Source organism: Myotis myotis, unplaced genomic scaffold, assembly GCF_014108235.1.
Source record: "Myotis myotis isolate mMyoMyo1 unplaced genomic scaffold, mMyoMyo1.p scaffold_m19_p_1, whole genome shotgun sequence".
Classification (NCBI taxonomy): domain Eukaryota; kingdom Metazoa; phylum Chordata; class Mammalia; order Chiroptera; family Vespertilionidae; genus Myotis; species Myotis myotis.
In genome coordinates this window covers 193,401,217-193,421,407 of record NW_023416313.1, presented here as the reverse complement: position 1 = coordinate 193,421,407, position 20,191 = coordinate 193,401,217, and the positions used below count along the sequence as shown (strand labels likewise).

Sequence of the window (20,191 nt, the reverse complement as noted above, 5' to 3'; positions counted from 1 at the left end):
AATCAGATTTGCGGTAAGTCACTGCTCAGGGGATAAGAGGAAACCTAGTTCCAAACATACGAGGGAAAATATCCTCCAGTATTTCATAAAAGGCCACAAAACCACATATATATATATATATATATATATATATATATATATAGAGAGAGAGAGAGAGAGAGAGAGAGAGAGAGAGAGAGAGAGACTGCCTTTATTCCTGGCGAATGTCACTATTCTCAGCTGCGCACATTCCACAGAGAGCACATTTCTATGTGTGGCATAATGGCCCTGGTGTAGATTACTGAGCTGGAGGACCTGGTCAGGGACCCAGGGTCTGGCTCTCCTTGCTTTGGGACCCGGGGCAAGTTATTTAACTCCTCTGGACCCTGGTTTCTGGATCTTTACAATGAGGATAACCGTTTCTGTACCTCCCCGGATTGTTTTGGGTATTAAATGAAATGTTTCATTCAACAGGTATTTATGGAATGCGATAATGTGCAGTTTTATGGACACTGGTAATGATATCATGCATCTAAAACATATGCCAGGGTCTCAAAGGGGAGCAGCTGCTGCTCTTTCTTCACCCAGCCGTTCTGCAAAGCCCATGCACTAAGGCTCCGAGAATGACCAGCTCACTGGAGGCACCGACAGAGGCCTCTGGAACCCTCCTCCCTCAGGAGGCAAGTCTTCCAGCTTTTTCCACTGCACTTCCCCTCTCCTCACCTAACCCACCATCTCAGAGCCTTGTTCCCTTAACCCAGGGCATCACTGCGACTCCAAGCACAGTAGGGAGGGTGGGGGGGCAAATGCTGCTCCAGGAACCACATGTGCCTTCTCGTCCCCAGGCCAGCTGCTGGCAGCCGCTCAGCAGTCAAACAGGCGTGGCTGCCCCTGCCAGATGCTCCCTGAACACTCGGCAAGGAAAGGCAGGGCTGTGCAGGGCTGCGGGGCAGCCTCCCAGCCCCCACGTGCAAAAAACCAGCCCGAGGGTCACTTTCTGGAGGCATCTCTGCCGACAGGTCTCTGATGGAAGAACGTAGGATTCAAGTGGGCGGGCTTCTCTGGAAAAACATCAAAAGCAGGGAACCTTCCTCAAGACAAGCCAGAATTAGGACCTGGGACTCGCGTGCAAAAGGCTGCAGCGTAGTCACCTGTCTGATGAAATTCTGGAAGGTTCATCATTCCAGGGCCACATGACTCACTTGTGTCTATTTTTCCTGCCTGTCTGTCTCAACACAGGCACATGCACATGCACATGCACATATACACACACACACACACACACACACACACACACACACACCTTTGCTATGGAGAAAATAATACAGAGAAAAGAATGTTTCGGTGACATGTTCTAAGCATGGTTTCAGTAGACTGAAGGCATTTTGCACAAGCCGTGTACGGGCAGCATCTAGCTCACAGGAGTCCAGGACCCCCTGCCCTGCAGGGGCAGGATTTCTGCTCTGCAGAATGACACGGGGGAGTGGCTTCTTACGTAAAGCGATGCCCTGCCAGGAGCTCTGGGCACCTGCTTTGTGGACGACCCTGGCAGGCTGACACGCAGTGGACATCCAGACACACATCAGTCAGTAGCCCGGGTGTCCTGAGGAAAGAACCAACAGGTAGAGAGAGAGCAGGAGAGAGGGGAGAGCACTGGGCCTCTGTCCCTGCAGAACAGTGGTTCTCAACCTTCTGGCCCTTTCAATACAGTTCCTCATATTGTGACCCAACCACAAAATTATTTTCGTTGCTACTTCTTAACTGTAATGTTGCTACTGTTATGAATCGTAATGTAAATATCTGCTATGCAGGATGGTCTTAGGCGACCCCTGTGAAAGGGTTGTTCGACCGCCAAAGGGCTCGCGGCCCACAGGTTGAGAACCGCTGCTGTAGAGGGCGGGGCCCTGCAGTCTGTGGCCCACCTGCCTACACAACATGTCCCAAGGCAAACCTGAGCATCCCCCAAAGAACGGGCTCTGCATGGCTCACTGTGTGGACCTGGCAGGGCGCAGCCTCATATGTTTTCCAAATGGAAACCTTTGCTTCAATAAACTGGGTCTCTGAACAAAGACGGAAGCATCTGACCAGTATTTACTCCGCCGCTCCCCTTCCTGCTACTGCCGAGCCTTTGTTCTTCCCTCTGGGCACCAGGAGGAGAGCCAGAGTGGAAGCCCTGAGCTGGGGGTGGGGGTCCCGGATTCCAGGCCATAAATGCCGGGGCCCCAGCTGCTGACACAGCAGTCACTGGTGAAGATGAAAGGAGTGTGACGGGAATGTAACCTGAAAGGGTGGGGAAGGCGGCCTGCACCCCGGACAGGCCCTCCCTGGCGTAATAATGCCTCCCTCCTCTCACCCCCATTGTTAAAGAAATATAACCACATGACTGAAATGGGTACGTAGGAAAAAGAAAGAAAATCACCCTTACTTTCACTGCCTTTGTACAGTCCCTGATGGCTTATTGGCATAATTTCCTTCCAGTCTTTTTTTTTTTTTTGAGGAGGGGCCAGGTGTGGCAGTTCACTGATATGGATACGGGCCAGTAATCATCACAGATTCTGTGTTATTTCCTGGGCTCTAACCTCCTAGTTCTACCATTTACTGTACTGAATTTTGGGCGAGTGACTCAACTCCTCAGTGCTTCACTTTTTCACTCAGCAAAGTGAAGACAATAATTGTGCCTGTCTTACAGGGCTGTTGTAAGCACTGTGAATAATACATGTTAGGTGCTTATGACAGCGTCTGACACATAATCATTTAACTGCTTAACATTCAGTGATCTCTTTAGTGGCTGAAAATCTTCACCAAAAGCTATAGAAATTAAGTAAAATTCTATTGCTAAATGCTGCAGTTGTTTTCAGTATTTTCCTGTTATAAAAATAATGCACTGAAAATTAAACTTCTTTATGCATAACACTTATTCTATATTCCTTATGTTGTTTTCTTAGGCTAGATGATCGGAAACACAATAAGCAGATCCAAGAGTATAAACATTTTTACGAGTCTTGATTCAGATGATCAAATAACTCACAAAGTGCTAGGATTTACAATGCTATCAGAAACAAAGAGGATGCCAATTAATGATATACTAGAACTTGCCGGTAACATGTATTATTATGCAAAAATCAGGGGCAATCATTTATGGGCTTACAATCCTACTTAAATATATGAAGTTCAATTGAAGTTGAATAGATGAAATTTGCTTACTTATTGTTTTGTTCCAAGAACAATAGGAGCTTCCAAATTCCTACTTTGGGGGTGTTTGCTCCATCCTCCGATGTGGGGTCTGTGCTGGCCACGGGAGAAGCCCCAGGACATTTTCCTTTGGTGTGGGAGGGAAGTGGTCGCTACCACAATGAGCTACTCACTTGTGAATAGTGTTGCGTGTGTACAAAGCATGTCTGCATCCTCTCCTTTGGCCCTCACAGCAGTCCTGCTTTCATTTTAACCACGAGAACCTTAAGGTTCAAAGGCATTTTACGGCAGGCTCACTCAAGCCATTCAGACGGAGCAACACAAAGTTGGAAGAACGCAGGTCTGCCCTTTCCAAGGGCAATGCTGCTTCCTCCCAGCAGGCTGGAGGGCAGCCAGGGCAGACGGGAGGAGGTGCTTAAGGAGATGCTGAATCGATGACCTACATGTGGTATAAGACCATGACTGCTGGGTCCCAGCACACAGCGGGGGCCCCAGAGTCAGCCTGACCCAGAGCCGAACCTTGTCTCCACCATTCACAGTCTGAGGAACCCTCAGCAAGTTTCCTTCCCCCTTTCTCTGGCCTTCAGAGGCGCTCATTCTGCAGGGCCGGGCAGGAGAGGAGAGCCGTTTCTACAGGCTCTTCACAGTGAAACAAAACTTTGCAGATTTCTCCCAGGGAGACTGTCACAGCCCAGCATTACACACTGGTGAGCATCTCACGTTAGAGGCCGGGGCCCGGCCAGGCTCAGTAGCTGGAAAGTAACGATCTGCCTGTGGTCATTTCTCAGAGTCACTAACCTGTTCTGTTCGTTACAGTTAGTTTCTCAACAGCAAATGGGGATAGTCACTGAGGATTTCTGACAGATGGGCAGACGCACAGCAAGCAAATGCCGCACATGTTGCGGAGTCTGGTACCTTGCAAACCTGAAAGAAGTCATAAACCACGGCAGAATGAAAACTGTGTATCTCTGCCCTCGGCATGAGAAAAACCCACTCGATTCTTTTAAGTTGGTTCCTCCTATTTTATGGTCTGGGTTTAGGGCGGCAGAAAATGCCCTTTCTCCTTTGCGTGGGAGGCGTCTACTACAAAGCACAAATTCTAAACCCTGATGTCAGTTTCTGTCTCTGGTGGAGAAAGGAAAATCACCTTGCAGTGACGACTGCCACCTTGTGGCCACACAGGAAATGCCACTAGGAAAAAGATGGCCAATGCTACTGAAGGCTTAACCTGATGAACACTGGAAACCATGTGGCCACTGCTATTGTGGCATATTGTGTAATTTATGCTCTTCTAGAAAAGTCTGCATTGTACACATTACTTTCATTGGGCTCCTAATCTGTTCCAAGTTAATTTCTTGTTCTACTTGACCTTCACGAAGGCTAACTGTCCGTGACACCTCTGCCTGCCTCCGTAGAACTGCAGGGACTCCCTGGAGGTGGGTATGGGACACGTTGTTATTTTTTCATGCGAGTAACTTGAGACAACAGCTGCTGCACAACCAGACTTAGGTTCACGAAATGCCTGTCCACTGTCTGACTCAAAGGTTACCAGCTGATGGAGATCATCTAACCTAATGTCACAGGAAACCATCTGTTCTTTGGCTCAGGCCCTGGGAGGATGGCCTGAGCCATAGCTGCCCTGCCATTTGGTTCATGGTATGAGCACAAGGCTCAAGCCTGAGATGCAGGCGGGTGACCGGTATCACCCACCAAATGGTACCATCCTTTTCCACGAGGGTGTTTCACGAGCTGTCACCCCCCTCGTCTCTGAGAAAACATCTGGATGAAGGGGTTGAGGACGGGAAAGGGCTTTATAGCAGGCAAAGTGAAGAGCACAGGAAACAGGATTTCAGGGACAGCCCAGGCAGCAGTGGAGGACAGCAGGACTGGAATTCCACAAGAACCATGGACCCCAGGCCTGGGAACAGAGAACCAGGGGAGGGGTGACAGGGCAGCATGGGAGCCAGGGCTGCCTGGAGGCACCACAGACCATGAGGTGAGGAGGGTGTGGCCTCCAGGAGCCCAGACCATGAGGAGGAAGGAACGAGTGCAGGGGGCACGTGGCCTAAGAAGATATTAGCTGCCACTCCCATTCTTTCTGATGTGCTTGGACAGCATGGAGTACACACTGTGTGTCCCCTTTCATGCATCCTCCCGCTCCCAGCTTCCAGCCTTCCCTGCCCCACCCATTCTCCAGGCTGCACATGGTTGCTTACAACAAAGATTTGAACACAGGGGACCTTTAAATACCTGTGAATGCTCAGCTTCACTCACAGCCAGAGAAATGCAAATCAGAACTCGGAAGAACCCTTTTTCAATCCCTCCGCTCATCAAAACGATAGATAGCAAGCTGTGATGGAGGGTGGGGGAAATCGGTCCTCTCATGGTTTGGGCATGTGAATTTAGAAATTCAGCAAGCAAGTGGTAAGAACCTGGGCTCTGTAGTCAGACTGCCTGGATCCAAAACCTCTGCCACTTGGAAGCTAAATGCCCTTGTGCCTCGGATTCCTCATATGTAAAACGGGAGTAATGCTAATAGAACTTACTTCACAGGGTTCCTGTAAGGATTAAATGAGACAGTATACAGAAAGCACTTAGAACAATGCCTAGTGTATAGGTGGTAAAATGTTAGCTGCCTTTAACCGCTATGGGGGAGAAGGCCAATTGGACTCAGTCAGAATTTTAACAAGCAACACAAATTCATATAGTGTATCATCTACATATATAAAAGGCTAAGCAACCATCCAACCGTCCAACCAGCCAGTAGGTATGATGTGCACTGATCGCCAGGGGGCAGACGCTCAATGCAGGGGTTGCCGAGCTGTGGTGATTTGGCAGTGGTGGTTCTCAGGTGACACGCCCTGGAACCAGAGAGGAGGGAGTCCGATTCCTCTTGGGGCCATGCAATTCCACTTTTGGCCAGGGGCTATGTTTTTGCTGGGGCACTGTCAACCCTGAATCTGGTTTACTGCTGAGCTGCGGTGACCACAGATGCCCTTTGAGCTGCAGTGCCGCCCCAGGTGTGGCCGGCTAGGGAGGGATGGTGGAAGGTTGGCTCCAGGGCGTGTCTGGCCCATCTTGCCCAGTCCCACCCCACTGGCCACCTTCTAATTAATTTCCTTTCAATGTGCACGAATCGTGTACCAGGCCACTAGTACAGAAATAATAGCACAATATATAAAAATAGAAGCACAAGGGGACTCCCTGCAACACTGATTAAGAGACTGGGTACATCCAACTGGGTACATAGCAACAGGAAACAAGTAAAATAAATTGTGTCATGTTCTCAAAATGGAGTACTATGCAGCCATTAAAAATGAGGCAGCTATGTATATACAAATATGAAACAATCACCAAGATATATTATTACATTTTCAACAAAATAAGGTATAGAATGGTGGGCAATGTATACCAGCATTTGTATTTTTAAAAAATAAATATGAATGCATAATTGGTATGTATGTATGTTTTCATGTGCAAAATATTCTTTGAAAGTCTATGAAATCAGTAATAATTGTGTCTTTCAGAGAGAGGATATGGATATTGGAGGATGCTTATATTACCTACTACAAAAAATAGTTTTCCAGTTGAAAAATGCAACCTGATATGCCATATCTCTGCTTAAATTTCTTCCATGTGCTCTTAGGACTAGAATCCATGTTCCTTAACACAGCCCACAAGGCCAGCCTTGGGGAAACTACGGCCCACGGGCCGGATCTGGCCCGTTTGAAATGAATAAAACTAAAAAGAAAAAAGACCGTACCCTTTTATGTAGTGATGTTTACTTTGAATTTATATTAGTTGACACAAACACTCCATCCATGCTTTTGTTCTGGCCCTCCAGTCCAGTTTAAGAACCCATTGTGGCCCTCGAGTCAAAAAGTTTGCCCACCCCTGCCACAAGGCCCTTCACAGGCCGGCCCCAGCCACCTCTGCAGCTTCAGTTCTCAGCAAGCCCTTCTGCAACCTCCATACTTCACACATGCTGGCTGTATTCACCCTCATGGTCTTGCTCACGGCCACACTTGTGCAACTGCAGTTACCCTCTACGGCATATCCACCTTCATTCTCTTTTTGCCTAACTAAATTCTAACTCACCCTCTGGCTCCCTGGAATTGCACTGCACCATTCCTGGATCAGGTGGGATGTCCCGATCCTGCTCCCACCTCTATTGCCCTGATGGTAGCACAGTCAAGGGACATGTCCCGAATTCACTTTCCAAGAATGCCTTTGACTACAAGAAGGTTCTAAATACCTTGGCAGACTCTCTTGGTGACTTCTCAGGAGCCGTCTTCCCTCTTCATTGACAACAGAAACTCAGTGATAATTGGGCAGCACAGTGGCCTGTCCCAGGGGATGAGTCATGGCTGGTGGGAGTCTATCCTGGTAAAGCAGCTTACCTTCACTAGATATTTGCTCTTCCAGCCTCCTTTGCAGCTAAGGGTGAGCAGGTGACTCAAGTCTAGAAAGAAGTTTCTCTCTCTGATAAAACGAGGGTGGCCCATGAAGCCCTGTGCCTCTGGCCCCCTGCTTCCTCCTCTGGATGCTGCCCCAGGAGGTGTGATGTTTACAATTGTGGCAAATAACGTGAGACCCCAAGGGGAAGAGATGACCAATGTCACTGAGCAACTAAGTCAACCCTAACGGTGCTGCCACCAGAATCCTCCAGAAAACATTTATATTAAAGAACTAAACTCATCCTTTCTGTTTATTGCATAAACTATGACTGGTTGGGTAGTCTGTTAACTGCAGCCAAAAGCATTGCATTTCTAACTGCACACCATTAGAGGACAGACAGACTTGAATCCCAGGATCAGTCCACAGAATGAAGGCAAGGGTCCCTGGCCAAGGCCAGGAGCAATGCCTTGGGACATTACAGATCAAGGTGCCCTCTCTGGGCCTACCCTGGTCTGAGCTCTTGTTAAACATTTAGGAGTGAAGCCAAGGTCAAAGTCACCAAGATAAGCAGCCCATGACCTTTTTCTATTCTTAGATTTTGGTAACCTTCACTGTGCTAGAGAAGACTTACTATAAAGACCTTTATAACCATAGGACACACAGCCCTCAAAGTGATCCTTCTTCAGGACAACATGAAAGAAACTGGTTAGTTCACTGGTTTCAACTTTCTCCCACAGTCATCAGGAGCCCGTGGGTACCTTCAGATGGCCCTACCGGGGGAGCTCAGGCCCCCAAAGTTTCTGATATTCTACTTTATGAAATCTTTGACATCTTACTGTCTCAACCCTTTAAGAAAGGAGGCCACGGAGGCGGTGAATCCGAGTCATACTCACAGGGGTCTGAAAGCAGCAGAACAACTGAGTGAGGAAGGGGTGATTGCGGGCCAAGGACAGGATCCTTTTCTCCGTCATTGTGCACTCCACGTCGTCATCCTGCAGGATCACGTCCTTCTTCAGCACCTTCACGGCATAGAGGTCTCCTGTTTCTTTTATTCTTGCAAGCATCACCTGTGGCAAAGCGGTGGGAGGAGCATGAGAACTCTTGCAGTTCTTAGGGTGTGGGCACGCACAGGGCAGGAAGGGAAGGACACATGGGAAATGTGAGTGTGTACACACACACACACACACACACACACACACATACACACATACACATACACACACACATGCACACACACACAACATGCTTACTTTAATCCAAACAGTGAAAACCAAGACTCACCTTCCCAAAGCTCCCCTTCCCCAACACTCGGATGAACTCAAAGTTGTCGATACCAAACCGGTTGGAAGAATTACCCCCAACCCCATTTCCTTCTTTGGTGCTCTCCTTTCCCTGTCGTCTTAGAGTTGATCTGGAAACGAGCTTCTGTAAAGAAGAGAAAGAATACATGGAGTCAGAACTCACAGTGTGCTCGTGAAGCATTTATGGGTGGAGAAGATCTTACTTGCAGCTTCAACACTTAATACAACATGTGGGGTAAGATCAATTCAGCTTGACATGTGATCAGGTTTTGCCATTCAAGACTATCCCCTGATCTGTGCTTACTGTATTTGGGGGAAAAATCATTTAAAAATATATCTAAGCCATAGATTTTCAATTTATGCTCAAGTGGGCACGTATAAAAATGCAAAAAAACCCCCCCAACGCCTTAATCTGATCCCTCTGGTTTTTTGCAGTGTATTTCTACAGGGTGGTCAGATTCCAAGAGCGCCACCTGGTGTCCACTGCCTACAAAGAGAGGTCTTCAATAATTGCTCAGAGGATCAAGGGCTCCATATGAGGACTTGAATGAATAAAGCAACATTATTTATACAATATTTTAAATTACATGAGAAATAAAATTCAATGTAAAAACTTGGACAATGAATAAAAGTATGAAGGATAAAATTTTAAATACCTATGATCTCACCAGCCTCCCTCAAAAACAAAAAACGTAAAAACAATCACACACACATATACACGTCTGCCTTCATACTTGATATTTTAAAAATATAATAAAATTGTTTCATAACACATTTTTATTTAACGTTTTGTCATGTGTATTTTCCATATCTTTAAATATCCTCCAAAACACCAGAGTTGTAAGGGCTGTCCAATACTCCATTTTGTGGATGTATCGCAATTTATTCACAAATTCCCCTGCTATTAGAAATACAGGTTACCTCCCATTTTTACAAATATAAATAATACCACAGTCAACAGGGTGAGTAGGAGTCTAGCCTACTTCCAAGCGGGCTGCCTGGGTTCCAATCACAGCTCTGCAACCTAACCCAGTGACCTTGGCACAGTTGCCTACCCAGCTCTCTGTGCCTCAGTTTCCTCTTCTAACAAAGAGGATGTTATGGCACCTGCTACACGAGTTACTATGAGGAGTAAAGGAACACGTGCATACAACGCACTTAGGTTGGTGCTTTATTATTGAATGTGCTTTATAGGCAACATTCAACATGAGCTATGTTGTCTGTCCTCCTCCTCCTCCTCCTCCTCCTCATTATCATCATGTTCCTCATCATCTATTTTCTTAAGATAATATTCTGGAAATGGAATTCTTTAAGCCAACGTGTTAAATTTGAAGAACTTTGATACATAGGCACTTGCCCTCTAGAAAGGTCGACCACCAGCACAATGCGGGTCCCAGTCTCCCCACACCGAACCAGAAGTATGGCCTCCTCAGCGGGTTCTCCAGCCCCATCCCAGTGGGATAAGCCCCATCATGGTGAGGGCGCTCCCTAAAGGCAAGGTGACTTGCAGATGTCCACCTTGGGACATTTATGATACAAGTTACCACTAAACAACAGATCAAAAGTCAAACATCCTGGACCTTCTGACCTATTTTGATTTTTTAAGAAAAGCTTATCTGGGGCAATGCCTAAACGATGTTTGCAATAAACAACTGTGCAAAAGCCTGAAACGATAAGGATTTTATCTGCTCAACCCAATAAAACAGTGATAGCAAGATATAAAATGGATCGTCTTACAAATCCAATTGTTTTAATAATTTCTCATCCAGACCTCTGATCACACATTTTTCAAAGACAGAAGAATTTCACCCGCTTGAATTTCACTTCCTCCACTTCAATACTTCCCCTGGCTGCGTTGGCACTGGCAGAAAGCTCCATGCCAGTGTTTCCCAATCTATTTTTTTAACCCATTCTTCTCTTTTGATAGCCTTCAGATTCTCTGCCTCTTTTTAATAGTGTACTATCAAGTAACAGGTAACTTTGGTTTTCTCATTATTAAATATCAGAATATGAAAGACACTTGGTGGCATATGACAGGTGGCCGCACAGTCTATCTTATTCCCGTCGTATCTTAGAAGCTCTGGTTGAGGCTGAGATCTTTCATCTGTGCCCTTCAGGAGCAGCTGTCCTGGGCATTAGACACCCCCCCCCCCCCGCCCCGTGGTATTAGCATCCTGCCTGTCTCTCCACAAGACAGAGACACCAAAGGACTTTGCCAATGCCTTCCTGAAATATCAAGACTACAACGTTTGCCAGGTATCTGTCATAAGAAGGAAATGGGTGCTTCACTGACATGTTCTGGATAACCAAGAACCTGACAGGGACTGTACCTCCTTTCCTAAGCACCTAGACACCTTGAGAGTAGCTAAGTCTAGAATTCTCCTGAATCAGCTGTCAGTATCAAGCTCCACCTTTCAAAGATCACAGCCATAGCCACAGCTCCCTCCCAGCTCTCTTCGGAGCCAGGCCAGGAAGGCAGCAAGAGGTGGGCCTGGAGAGTGTCCGAGGTTCTAAGACAGTGGTTCTCAACCTTCCTAATGCTGCGACCCTTTAATACAGTTCCTCATGTTGTGGTGACCCCCAACCATAAAATTATTTTCGTTGCTACTTCATCACTGTAATTTTGCTACTGTTATGAATCATAATGTGAATATCTGATCTGCAGGATGTATTTTCATTGTTACGAATTGAACATAATTAAAGCATAGTGATTCATCACAAAAACAATATGTAATTATATATGTGTTTTCCGATGGTTTTAGGGGACCCCTGTGAAAGGGTCGTTTGACCCCCAAAGGGGTCGCGACCCACAGGTTGAGAACCGCTGCTCTAATACGAAACAGCAGGTGGAGAGGTCAGGCAGGGAGGGGGCAAGACAAAACATGTCCAAGGCAACGGACATGACTCCACCCACTCCCAGGACCCGAGAGGCAGGAGCACCTGTCAGTGAACTTGAGAGGCAGATCTGTAACCCATAAATAAAACTATAGAACTGCGATCCCAGGGCTGTGGAGAACCTCAGACAGCTTCAAGTTCAACCCCTTAAGAGAGGAGGAAGCTGAGCCCATTGTTATGGGGCAACTGCACTGCGGGGAGGGGGGGGGCCCGCCAAGGCCCCGATTTTTACCAGATCACACTCACAGGAAGCTGATTTTTAAAAATCCTTTTTCTGCTTCTTGCTATATCTGCATGCTCATTATTTCTTTATATAATTGTATATAGACTCTGATTCACGGAAAAAAAACTGCTCTTTAAAAATGCAATAAATCTCTTTATTGTGTTTGCTGAGATTAGGGACTTTGATTATGCCACGCGCGCGCCTTCAGGCTTCCCACATCTGAACAACTCCTGAATGCCATCGTGAAAGCAAGCAAGTCTCACCGAGGTTGGAGAAATATTTCCGGGTTGGAGGCCCATCCCTGCCAGCGTCTTGGCCAGCTCCACCGCGTTCACCCCGCAGTTCGGGGCCACGTTCGCCTGACACCGGATGTGCACGTTCATTTTACAGACTGCAGGGGAGAGAAGGGAACCACACTCAGAGAGGACCCGGGCAGCGTGCGCAGCGACGGAGAACGCTAGCGACCGGCACCGCGCTGACAGGGGGATTGTACGGGCTGAACAACGCGGCCGCCTTCTCATAAAATTAAACTTAACACTCATAACAACCCCTGGCATTTTCATCTCTTTCTGCTTTGTGCAGAAGCAGAAAGCCTGGCACACTGAAGAATAATACATTTCAAATACATTTTCCTCCCACCGCGACTGGATGAGAGGCGTGCATCTAAATCATGTGTAACAGCTACTGCTGATTTAGCAGCACGATTCAATAGACATGAGAACGTTCCATCAATTGTCAATTGAGTAACAAGAATCATGCCCACTGACGACGCTTTGCCGTCTCTCTCTCAATAAAAGGTAGCAGCCTACAGGCCACGTGGAGATCGCTGTTCAAACAGGATGGAAATGGTGTTTGGGAGAGAAAAACCTCTAAGTGAAGCTTTCTTTCTGAGTATTGTTGTGGTCAGAGCCCTTGCAGCCTGGGGCCTGCATCCTGTGGGGTGTGGTTCTCAGAGCTTGCAGCCTGCGGTTCTAACTTCTTCATGGGGTTGGGGGGAGGGTGGGGGTGGGGTGGGGGGGGGCGGAGCCAGGTTTTTAAAGGTCAGGGTAAATGGCAGTCGGAAGAGGAGAGTGAAGCAAGCTAGACTCCTGTACAGAGGAAACTGACTTGGGATGACTAAGGACCTGAGGTTTCACCAGCAGAAAGTTCTGATCCAGCTCCCTCCCGCGGCCCATTTCCAGGAGGGTCCCTGCATCTCTGGATGGGAGCAGAGAGATGCAGTTCAGGTTTTGGGGGCCTGGGTTTATATAATTTAGGGTGCGGTGAGCTCTTTCAGAGAAAGAACCTCCAGTCAAGTGGAGGTCTCTGGGGGGGGGGGGGGGGGTGTCCTTGCAAGGGAAGGGCCCTGAGGCCATGCTTTATGAGCTCCATGGGAAGTCCCCCTCTTTCCCTTGAGGAAGCTGCTATGAGGACACACAAGCCTCCAGTGGCCTTTCTAAAGCCGCAGGTAACAAACTGTAAGAGCCAGGCCACTGTAGGTATGCTACCCTCAGGGCCACCAGGGACAAGACCAATGCTGATGAGCCCCACGTGTGGCTCCTGGCTCCGCCTGGCAGCAACAGCTACACAAAAGCAGAACAAGACTTTCATGTTGGAAACCCACCCCCAGGGGAGACCATCCAGCGCAGGGTCAAGCAGGACCGAAGCCAAAGCTACACATGAACTGACTGTCTTGATTAGAAGAAAAAAGTATTATGAAATGGTGTTCTAGAGAGAGAAAAGAATCGCCCTTTTGAAAACAAGTGACCGGTCCCTTTTTGTTGACAGAAGCAGGCTCGGGAAGTCCAGGCAGTCCACGGAAGCTGACCGGACGCCACCTCTGCCTCCCCTGGTGACTCGGGGTGTCTCAAGCATCTGGATGAAATTCCCACGTATTTCAACAGTGCGCCCATGACAACCAGATTGTCATAGCAACACTCAATGGGAGGTAACTCACGGCCAAGAGCTCTCCAGCTCCTAACTGGACAGGGGTCAGCCCTTATGCCCAGAACTTTGCTGAGTCAAAGGCTTCAAGAGCGTGTTCCACTGGGCACAGTGAGAGAAGTTAAGTGTCCTTCCCTCCACCTACCTCCATCTCTACCGCATACTCCTTGAAGAGACCAGGGCAGCTTGAGTTACATTTACAACTCACCTCCCGCTCTCCTGCCAGGCCTTACTCACCACCCAAGCTTCTCTTTTGGGCAACCTCACTCCTTACCCCTTCCATTTCTGATGAAGATCCCATTTTTTCCCTCTTAAACATTTATTAAAACACACAAGGACGAGTCTATACTCGGCACTAAATGCACGATAGCCAGCTAGCTAGAACATTGAGCTTAACAACTGACTTAGTATTCTGTGGTTAGGAAATCTGTGAATCAAATGTCGCTCCCTGTCCATGCCTGACAAGGGATACACAACTATAGAACTACTAAGATGCTAATTGACAAAGGACCTAAAACCATCAGTCCAGGGTCAGATTCTGAACCTATAGAATTCCAAAAGCCTGCATCCTGGTGGCCTCATGAAGAAGTGGGTGCCCAGCAACTCACTTTTACACTGAAGTCCTTGTCGCATTATCCCCCAGAGCAGGGAGCCACAGTGATCGCAGAATGTTGGCACTTTGTAGTTGTGGATGCTGAACTTGTGCGGGATGTTGATTCCGAACCTCTGTTCAGCGATCTGTAAAAAGGAAACGGGCCAAGAGCTAAAGTCCCACACCAACATCTTTTGTAAAACCTGTAACAGGAGCCTACCAAATGCAGAGTGTTACTATGACACCCGAGCTGGCATATTATTTTACTGCTCAGCCACAAGTAATTACTTGGGCCTTACTGAGCAGACTAAGCACATTTTCTAATGAGAAGGACTGGAAAGAAACGTGTGGCATGGATTAATTAGACTGTTCACCATTCAGGGAGATAAACAGAAATGAAAATTTTCCTTTCATCTTTTATATTCAGGCTGTATTTCTCTCCCTGCGAGTGCCCTCACACCCATATCTATTTCCTAGAACTTTTTAATTTCAGGATTAAACAGGTCTTTCATAGAATACATACACTTGCTATCATCACACGTTCTTCCAGATATTGCGTCAAAAGGTGTGTGGGGGGGTGGGAGAAGGTGGTACCCAGAGGACATGGGACCACAGAAGGAATTCATTCCGATGTGACGTTTAAGTGACAGTCAGTCCTTCCTGCCTTTATGTGGCATTTGCATTCTGACCTCTGAGTGCAAAGGTTTAATCTCACATATAAGCACTTCTCGGCCTTTGGCTAAGGTCAAGTGTAATCTCACTATTTCCAGCAAATATTTAGACTAGGCATGGGCTCTACGGTCTATGTCACAATTTAGAGCAACAACAACACATCCACACACCCAAAGAATGAGGCAATTATTACTCCTCTTGCAACTTTTCTCATGAAAGAGAGCGCACACTCCTTTAGCAATCTTAGTCTGTGGACAATAAAGAACCAGTGATTTCCAGAGTCAGACATTTCAATGTGTCTGTAAATCCACAGCTAACTATCAGCAACAATCCTGCTTTCTACCTCCAGAGTTTAGAATAATGCCTACCCCAGCTCAATGGGATGCAAGTGGTGTGAGTGAGGGTCACTCATGTACAGATATGCAACCTCCCTGAAATGTCTTGAGAGGCTGGAAGAAGCCAACAGTCACCTTATTTAGGAAGCACAATGTATCGTTAACAGCATCACATCATTTCCAACTTGTGTAACCATCACAAAAATTTCATGAGGGGAGCATTGCTCCCATTTTAAAGATGAGGCTGAGAGAGAAGCTAGCTAGCAGAGGATGGTTCTGCACTCAAATCCTAGTCATCTGATGCCAAACTCACAGATCTTTCCACTCCTTCAAAGCTCTCTTCAAATTAGAAGAACTGACCCCCTCCCGCCTATACCCAGCTGATCACTAAAGGGATCATCTCCAGGCCATCACTAAAGGTCATGCTACACAAGTACAGACGTACAAATGCCATCAAGTAAAAAGGAGAGGCATTTAAATTCTGATCCCACCATTGGCTTCAAGGAGTGTGGTAATTGGAGGGAGGGAGAAAAAGAGAGGGGGAGGGAGAAAAAGGAGAGAGAGAGAAAGATCATGCAGGGCCCTAATTAGCAAACTGCTATCCTCTTACCTTCGCATCCACTTTGTTCATATTGTTTTGGCAAGTGCAGGCTGTAACAATTAGATGATGGCAGCGCTTATGGACAACACAGGTGCACACTAGGAAATGAAATCCACAATTAATACATTTATCGAGGCTCACCACCTTGTCAGTGACACTAGCGTCAACAAGGGCTGCACCAAGCCAAGGTGCTTATTTGGATGTCCGGCCCACAGGACAGCATCCAGGCCTCTTGTCCTCCCTATTTTCTTTACCAGCATCCTGACTGGGCCTTTGCTCATGCTACACTACTCTTACTCAAGTCCTGAGCTTAATTCATCCTTTCTGTCCCCATCTCCAGAGGAATCTTCTCACAGCATGATTTTAGTTACCTCACCCCTTGAGCTGAACTGTCAATCAATAGCTTTCAAACCTTCCAGCCAGGTTTCAGGCCCCCCAGTCTATCCCAAGCTTATGGATCATATTTTTTCTAAGGGAGTTCTTTGTTCCAATAAAAACGAAACTCTTGTTCTTCTGGGAGCAAGGCTTCACCCTCCCCTACACTCTCTAGGCCCTTCACAATCCTATCACCTGACTAAATCTTAGATTTATAACAAGGCACAACTTTTACAAATGTCTCTTCCATTAAAATACACCACCGTGGTTACCCTTCTAGGCTGGAGCCATCTTTCCCTCCTCCAACCTCCTACCTTTAGCCTGCCCTCTCATTTCAAATTGTCCAACTATAGCCTTTAATGCCCTCAGAATTCCCAGCCAGCATGATGCCTTGAACAAAGTAGGCATCCATTAAATATCTGCAGAATTATGCAATCAGTCATTTGAATATTTAGAACTTTCTGAATAATTTTTTTCATTTTCATCTAGACATCTGACATCGTGCAGATGTAGTCCAGTTTGCCGCTAAAGGATGAACATGTGCAATGAAGCAGTCTGAAAATATGCATAATTTTAAAGATCGTTCAAGACATGTGGGAGCTTTTAGGATTAAATACATAAAGACAGATGATATCTCAACAAATAGAACTATACTTTAAGACCAATATAGCTTTCATCAGATGGAATTCTCAGAAGAACCAGATTGAACCTTCCCAGAGAACTGATCTTTTTATATGCGGGGATCTCAAAACCATCATTCACAAAGAAAATCCTTTATTCTGAGGCATGTTGGCTTTTTTTCAGTTAGCTTGGCTAGAGGCTTATCAATTTTATTGATCTTTTCAATGAACCAGGGCACATACTTCATCCCCCGTGTGGGCTTGGTCCCCAGTGTGGGACATGCAGGAGGCAGGCAATCAATGATTCTCTCTCATTGTTGATGTTTCCATCTCTCCCCGCCCTGCCTTTCCTCTTTCTGAAATCAATCAAAACATATTTTATAAAAACATAGCCAAAATTTAAAAACTAAGGAATTGTACATAATTCTATGTATGTGTGTGTGTGTGTGTGGGGGGGTCTCATGTGACCTTCAGAGAGTTATTGCAATATTAATGGAATACATCCTGTTTCCTCTTGCTATAAACACTTTTTAACATAGGAACAAGATTAAATGTAGTTTTAAAAACATTTTCTTACCTTGGCATTGATAACCCTGTTTCCCAAATACTCCCCTGTTCAAGACAACAGAGAAAAAAAATTACCATCAGTTGAATATTTCAGCAAGAATGCTCCTATAATTACAGTACTTCAAGAACACAAATTTCATCCTCTAGTCTTTGATGAAAAACACATTTTCAGAGAAGAAGCAGGGATATGTGCTTCTTGAGCCCTTGTTTGTTACCACAAGACACAGAGGAAACCATGTGATGGATTAGAAGGTTCTAGATGGTAGAAACGAGTGGGTATTGGCAATTCTCATTCCACTGCCTCTACGGCAATCTCCCAAATCCTCCTGAAAACTAACCCTCATCTGTGTGTGTGTCTGAGCCTCAGCCTGAAGTGTCACTGTACTACCTTGCATGGCATTCTCTCTCCCATTATCTCTCCCATGTGCAGAGGGTGAAGTAAATAGATGCAGGTACCCATACAAACAGATGAGCCCACCACAGCTGCCTGACCTGAAGCGCCTTTCTCCCCTCTGCCCACATCACTCCAGAGTCCAGGAGAGCAGAAGTGTGGCTACAATATGCCTACAGCTTTCATCTCTCTCTCCCAAGTATGGGCTCTGGTGGTGATGATATAATTCTTATTCCAATGAACAAAGACCACATTTTACTAAGCCCACAGGATAGATGATATTAAGAGCAAAGACCCTGAAGCCAGATGGCCTGAGTGTGATTTAGGGCAGGTTGTTAATGTCTTTGAGCCATAGTTTGCTTATAAAAAAGGATAATGGTCACAGGACCGACTTCATAGGGTTATCATGAAAATAAAAGGAGTTGGTAATGAAAAATACTAAGAATAGGGCCTGGCACTTTACTCACTATATAAAAGTTTATTGTATAGCCTGACCAGCCTGAACCATGAATCAGGAGGTCAGGGTTTCATTCCCAGTCAGGGCACATGGTGGGGTTTGAGGCCCAATCCCCAGTAGGGGGTGGGCAGGAGGCAGCCAATTAATGATTCTCTTTCATCACTAATGTTTGTCTCTCACTCTCCCTTCCTCTCTCTGAAATCAATAAAAACATATATTTTTTAAAAGTTTATTATATAGACAAAATAAAATTATTGACTCTATTTTACAAGTGAGGAGACACTAATGGGTTATATAACTTGTTTATGTTCACACATCTAGTTGGTGATGATACTGAATTCCAGAGCTCGTACTTTTAACCATGTATATGTAACACATATACCAATATTGTGTGTGTGTGTGTGTGTGTGTGTGTGTGTGTGTGTGTGAAAGAGAGAGAGAGAGAGAGAGACAGAGAGAGAGAGAGAGAGAGACAGACAAGGCTAGTTGGGTGGGAGTTAATGTTTCCTTGGTGGAAAAAAATTTAGTGAAATTAACAAGTTTCCATTCAGAACCTTAGTTGAGGTCACAGGTTGTCACCACAAATGCCTACAGGGCTGGTAGGTCACGGGAAGGAGGGAAGCAGAATGGTGTGAATGGACAGTCACCCTTTGGGTCAGCAAACCACAGGGAGAGTAGGTTAGCGTCAGCTAACGAGAATGAACAGACTGTTGCAAAGGAGAAAATGGGCTCAAAGGTGCTGCAGCTTCTGATTTTTTTCAACAGAAAACGCAGCCGGAACTTTTTCCTAAAGACTATAGCTGTGATAGCACATTTGTAGGCCTTTTTATCAACATCCAGGTTAGGGCCTTTCATTTAGACAAGACTCTATTCTTGGTTAAAAATGATAGAAATACCAACTAACCTTGGATTATGACCGCTGAAAGGTATAAAATCCAAAGCCATCACAAAAAATACCCAACAGAACACAAAGTAACTGATTGATATTCAGAAATTACTCTGAACCAAGTGCCTCTGCCTTAAAAAAAAAAAAAAAAAAAAAAAAAAAAAAAAAAAGACAGAAGTTTGCATAAAAATGTAGCCCTCCATTCATGCTGCAGATATGAAACTGTTTTCTCCTTCTGAGACGGGACTCTTAGGAGCGAAGTCAGGGACCTCTTACCAGATAAACTCCCTGCAGTGAGAGCAGTAGGTGGGCTGCCGCAGGTACGTGGCCATGAACTTGTGTCCATTGATCTGATGGACTCGCCTTCGCATAGCCCTTTGGCGCTTCCTGGTAAAATGTTTGAAGATTCGGTCTCTCTGAAGAGTGGCTGCATGATAAAAGAAAGGGGGAAATGTGTAATGAATCTACCTGCACTTGATGTTTGAGCAAGTTGGATAGTCCAAAATACTCCCTAAATTATTTTTTCAAGATGCGAAACACCTCAGACAATCATCATGCTTTTCTAGTGACTGTAAGACCCTTAATTTTTAAGGTTAGACCTATGTGAGCCCTGAGGTTCCCGCTGCCTGGTTACAGCTGGCTTTCTTGGGTCAGTCTCCCCAGCACAGACCACGAGCTTCCCAAGGTTCCGATGCTCCGGCATGTGTAGCAGCCAGGTCTCCTAGCCCCGGTCCCGCTGTCTGGAACTCAGGCCATGTAATGGCTGCAACTACTGGCTGGTGAA

General features: G+C 46.2%; 1 protein-coding gene across 1 annotated transcript in view; it reads right to left on the bottom strand.

Moving 5' to 3' along the window:
* The window catches only part of PRKCH (protein kinase C eta), a 225,712-nt gene that overhangs the window by 81,707 nt on the left and 123,814 nt on the right, over window positions 1–20,191 (bottom strand). Inside the window, exons 3-9 of the mRNA XM_036309254.1 lie at window positions 19,684–19,834; window positions 17,684–17,718; window positions 16,121–16,209; window positions 14,520–14,649; window positions 12,252–12,379; window positions 8,851–8,994; window positions 8,463–8,636 (exon numbers count right to left, since the gene is read on the bottom strand). Of these exons, the coding sequence (XP_036165147.1) occupies window positions 8,463–8,636; window positions 8,851–8,994; window positions 12,252–12,379; window positions 14,520–14,649; window positions 16,121–16,209; window positions 17,684–17,718; window positions 19,684–19,834 (851 nt within the window). The remainder of the gene's footprint in view (window positions 1–8,462; window positions 8,637–8,850; window positions 8,995–12,251; window positions 12,380–14,519; window positions 14,650–16,120; window positions 16,210–17,683; window positions 17,719–19,683; window positions 19,835–20,191) is intronic.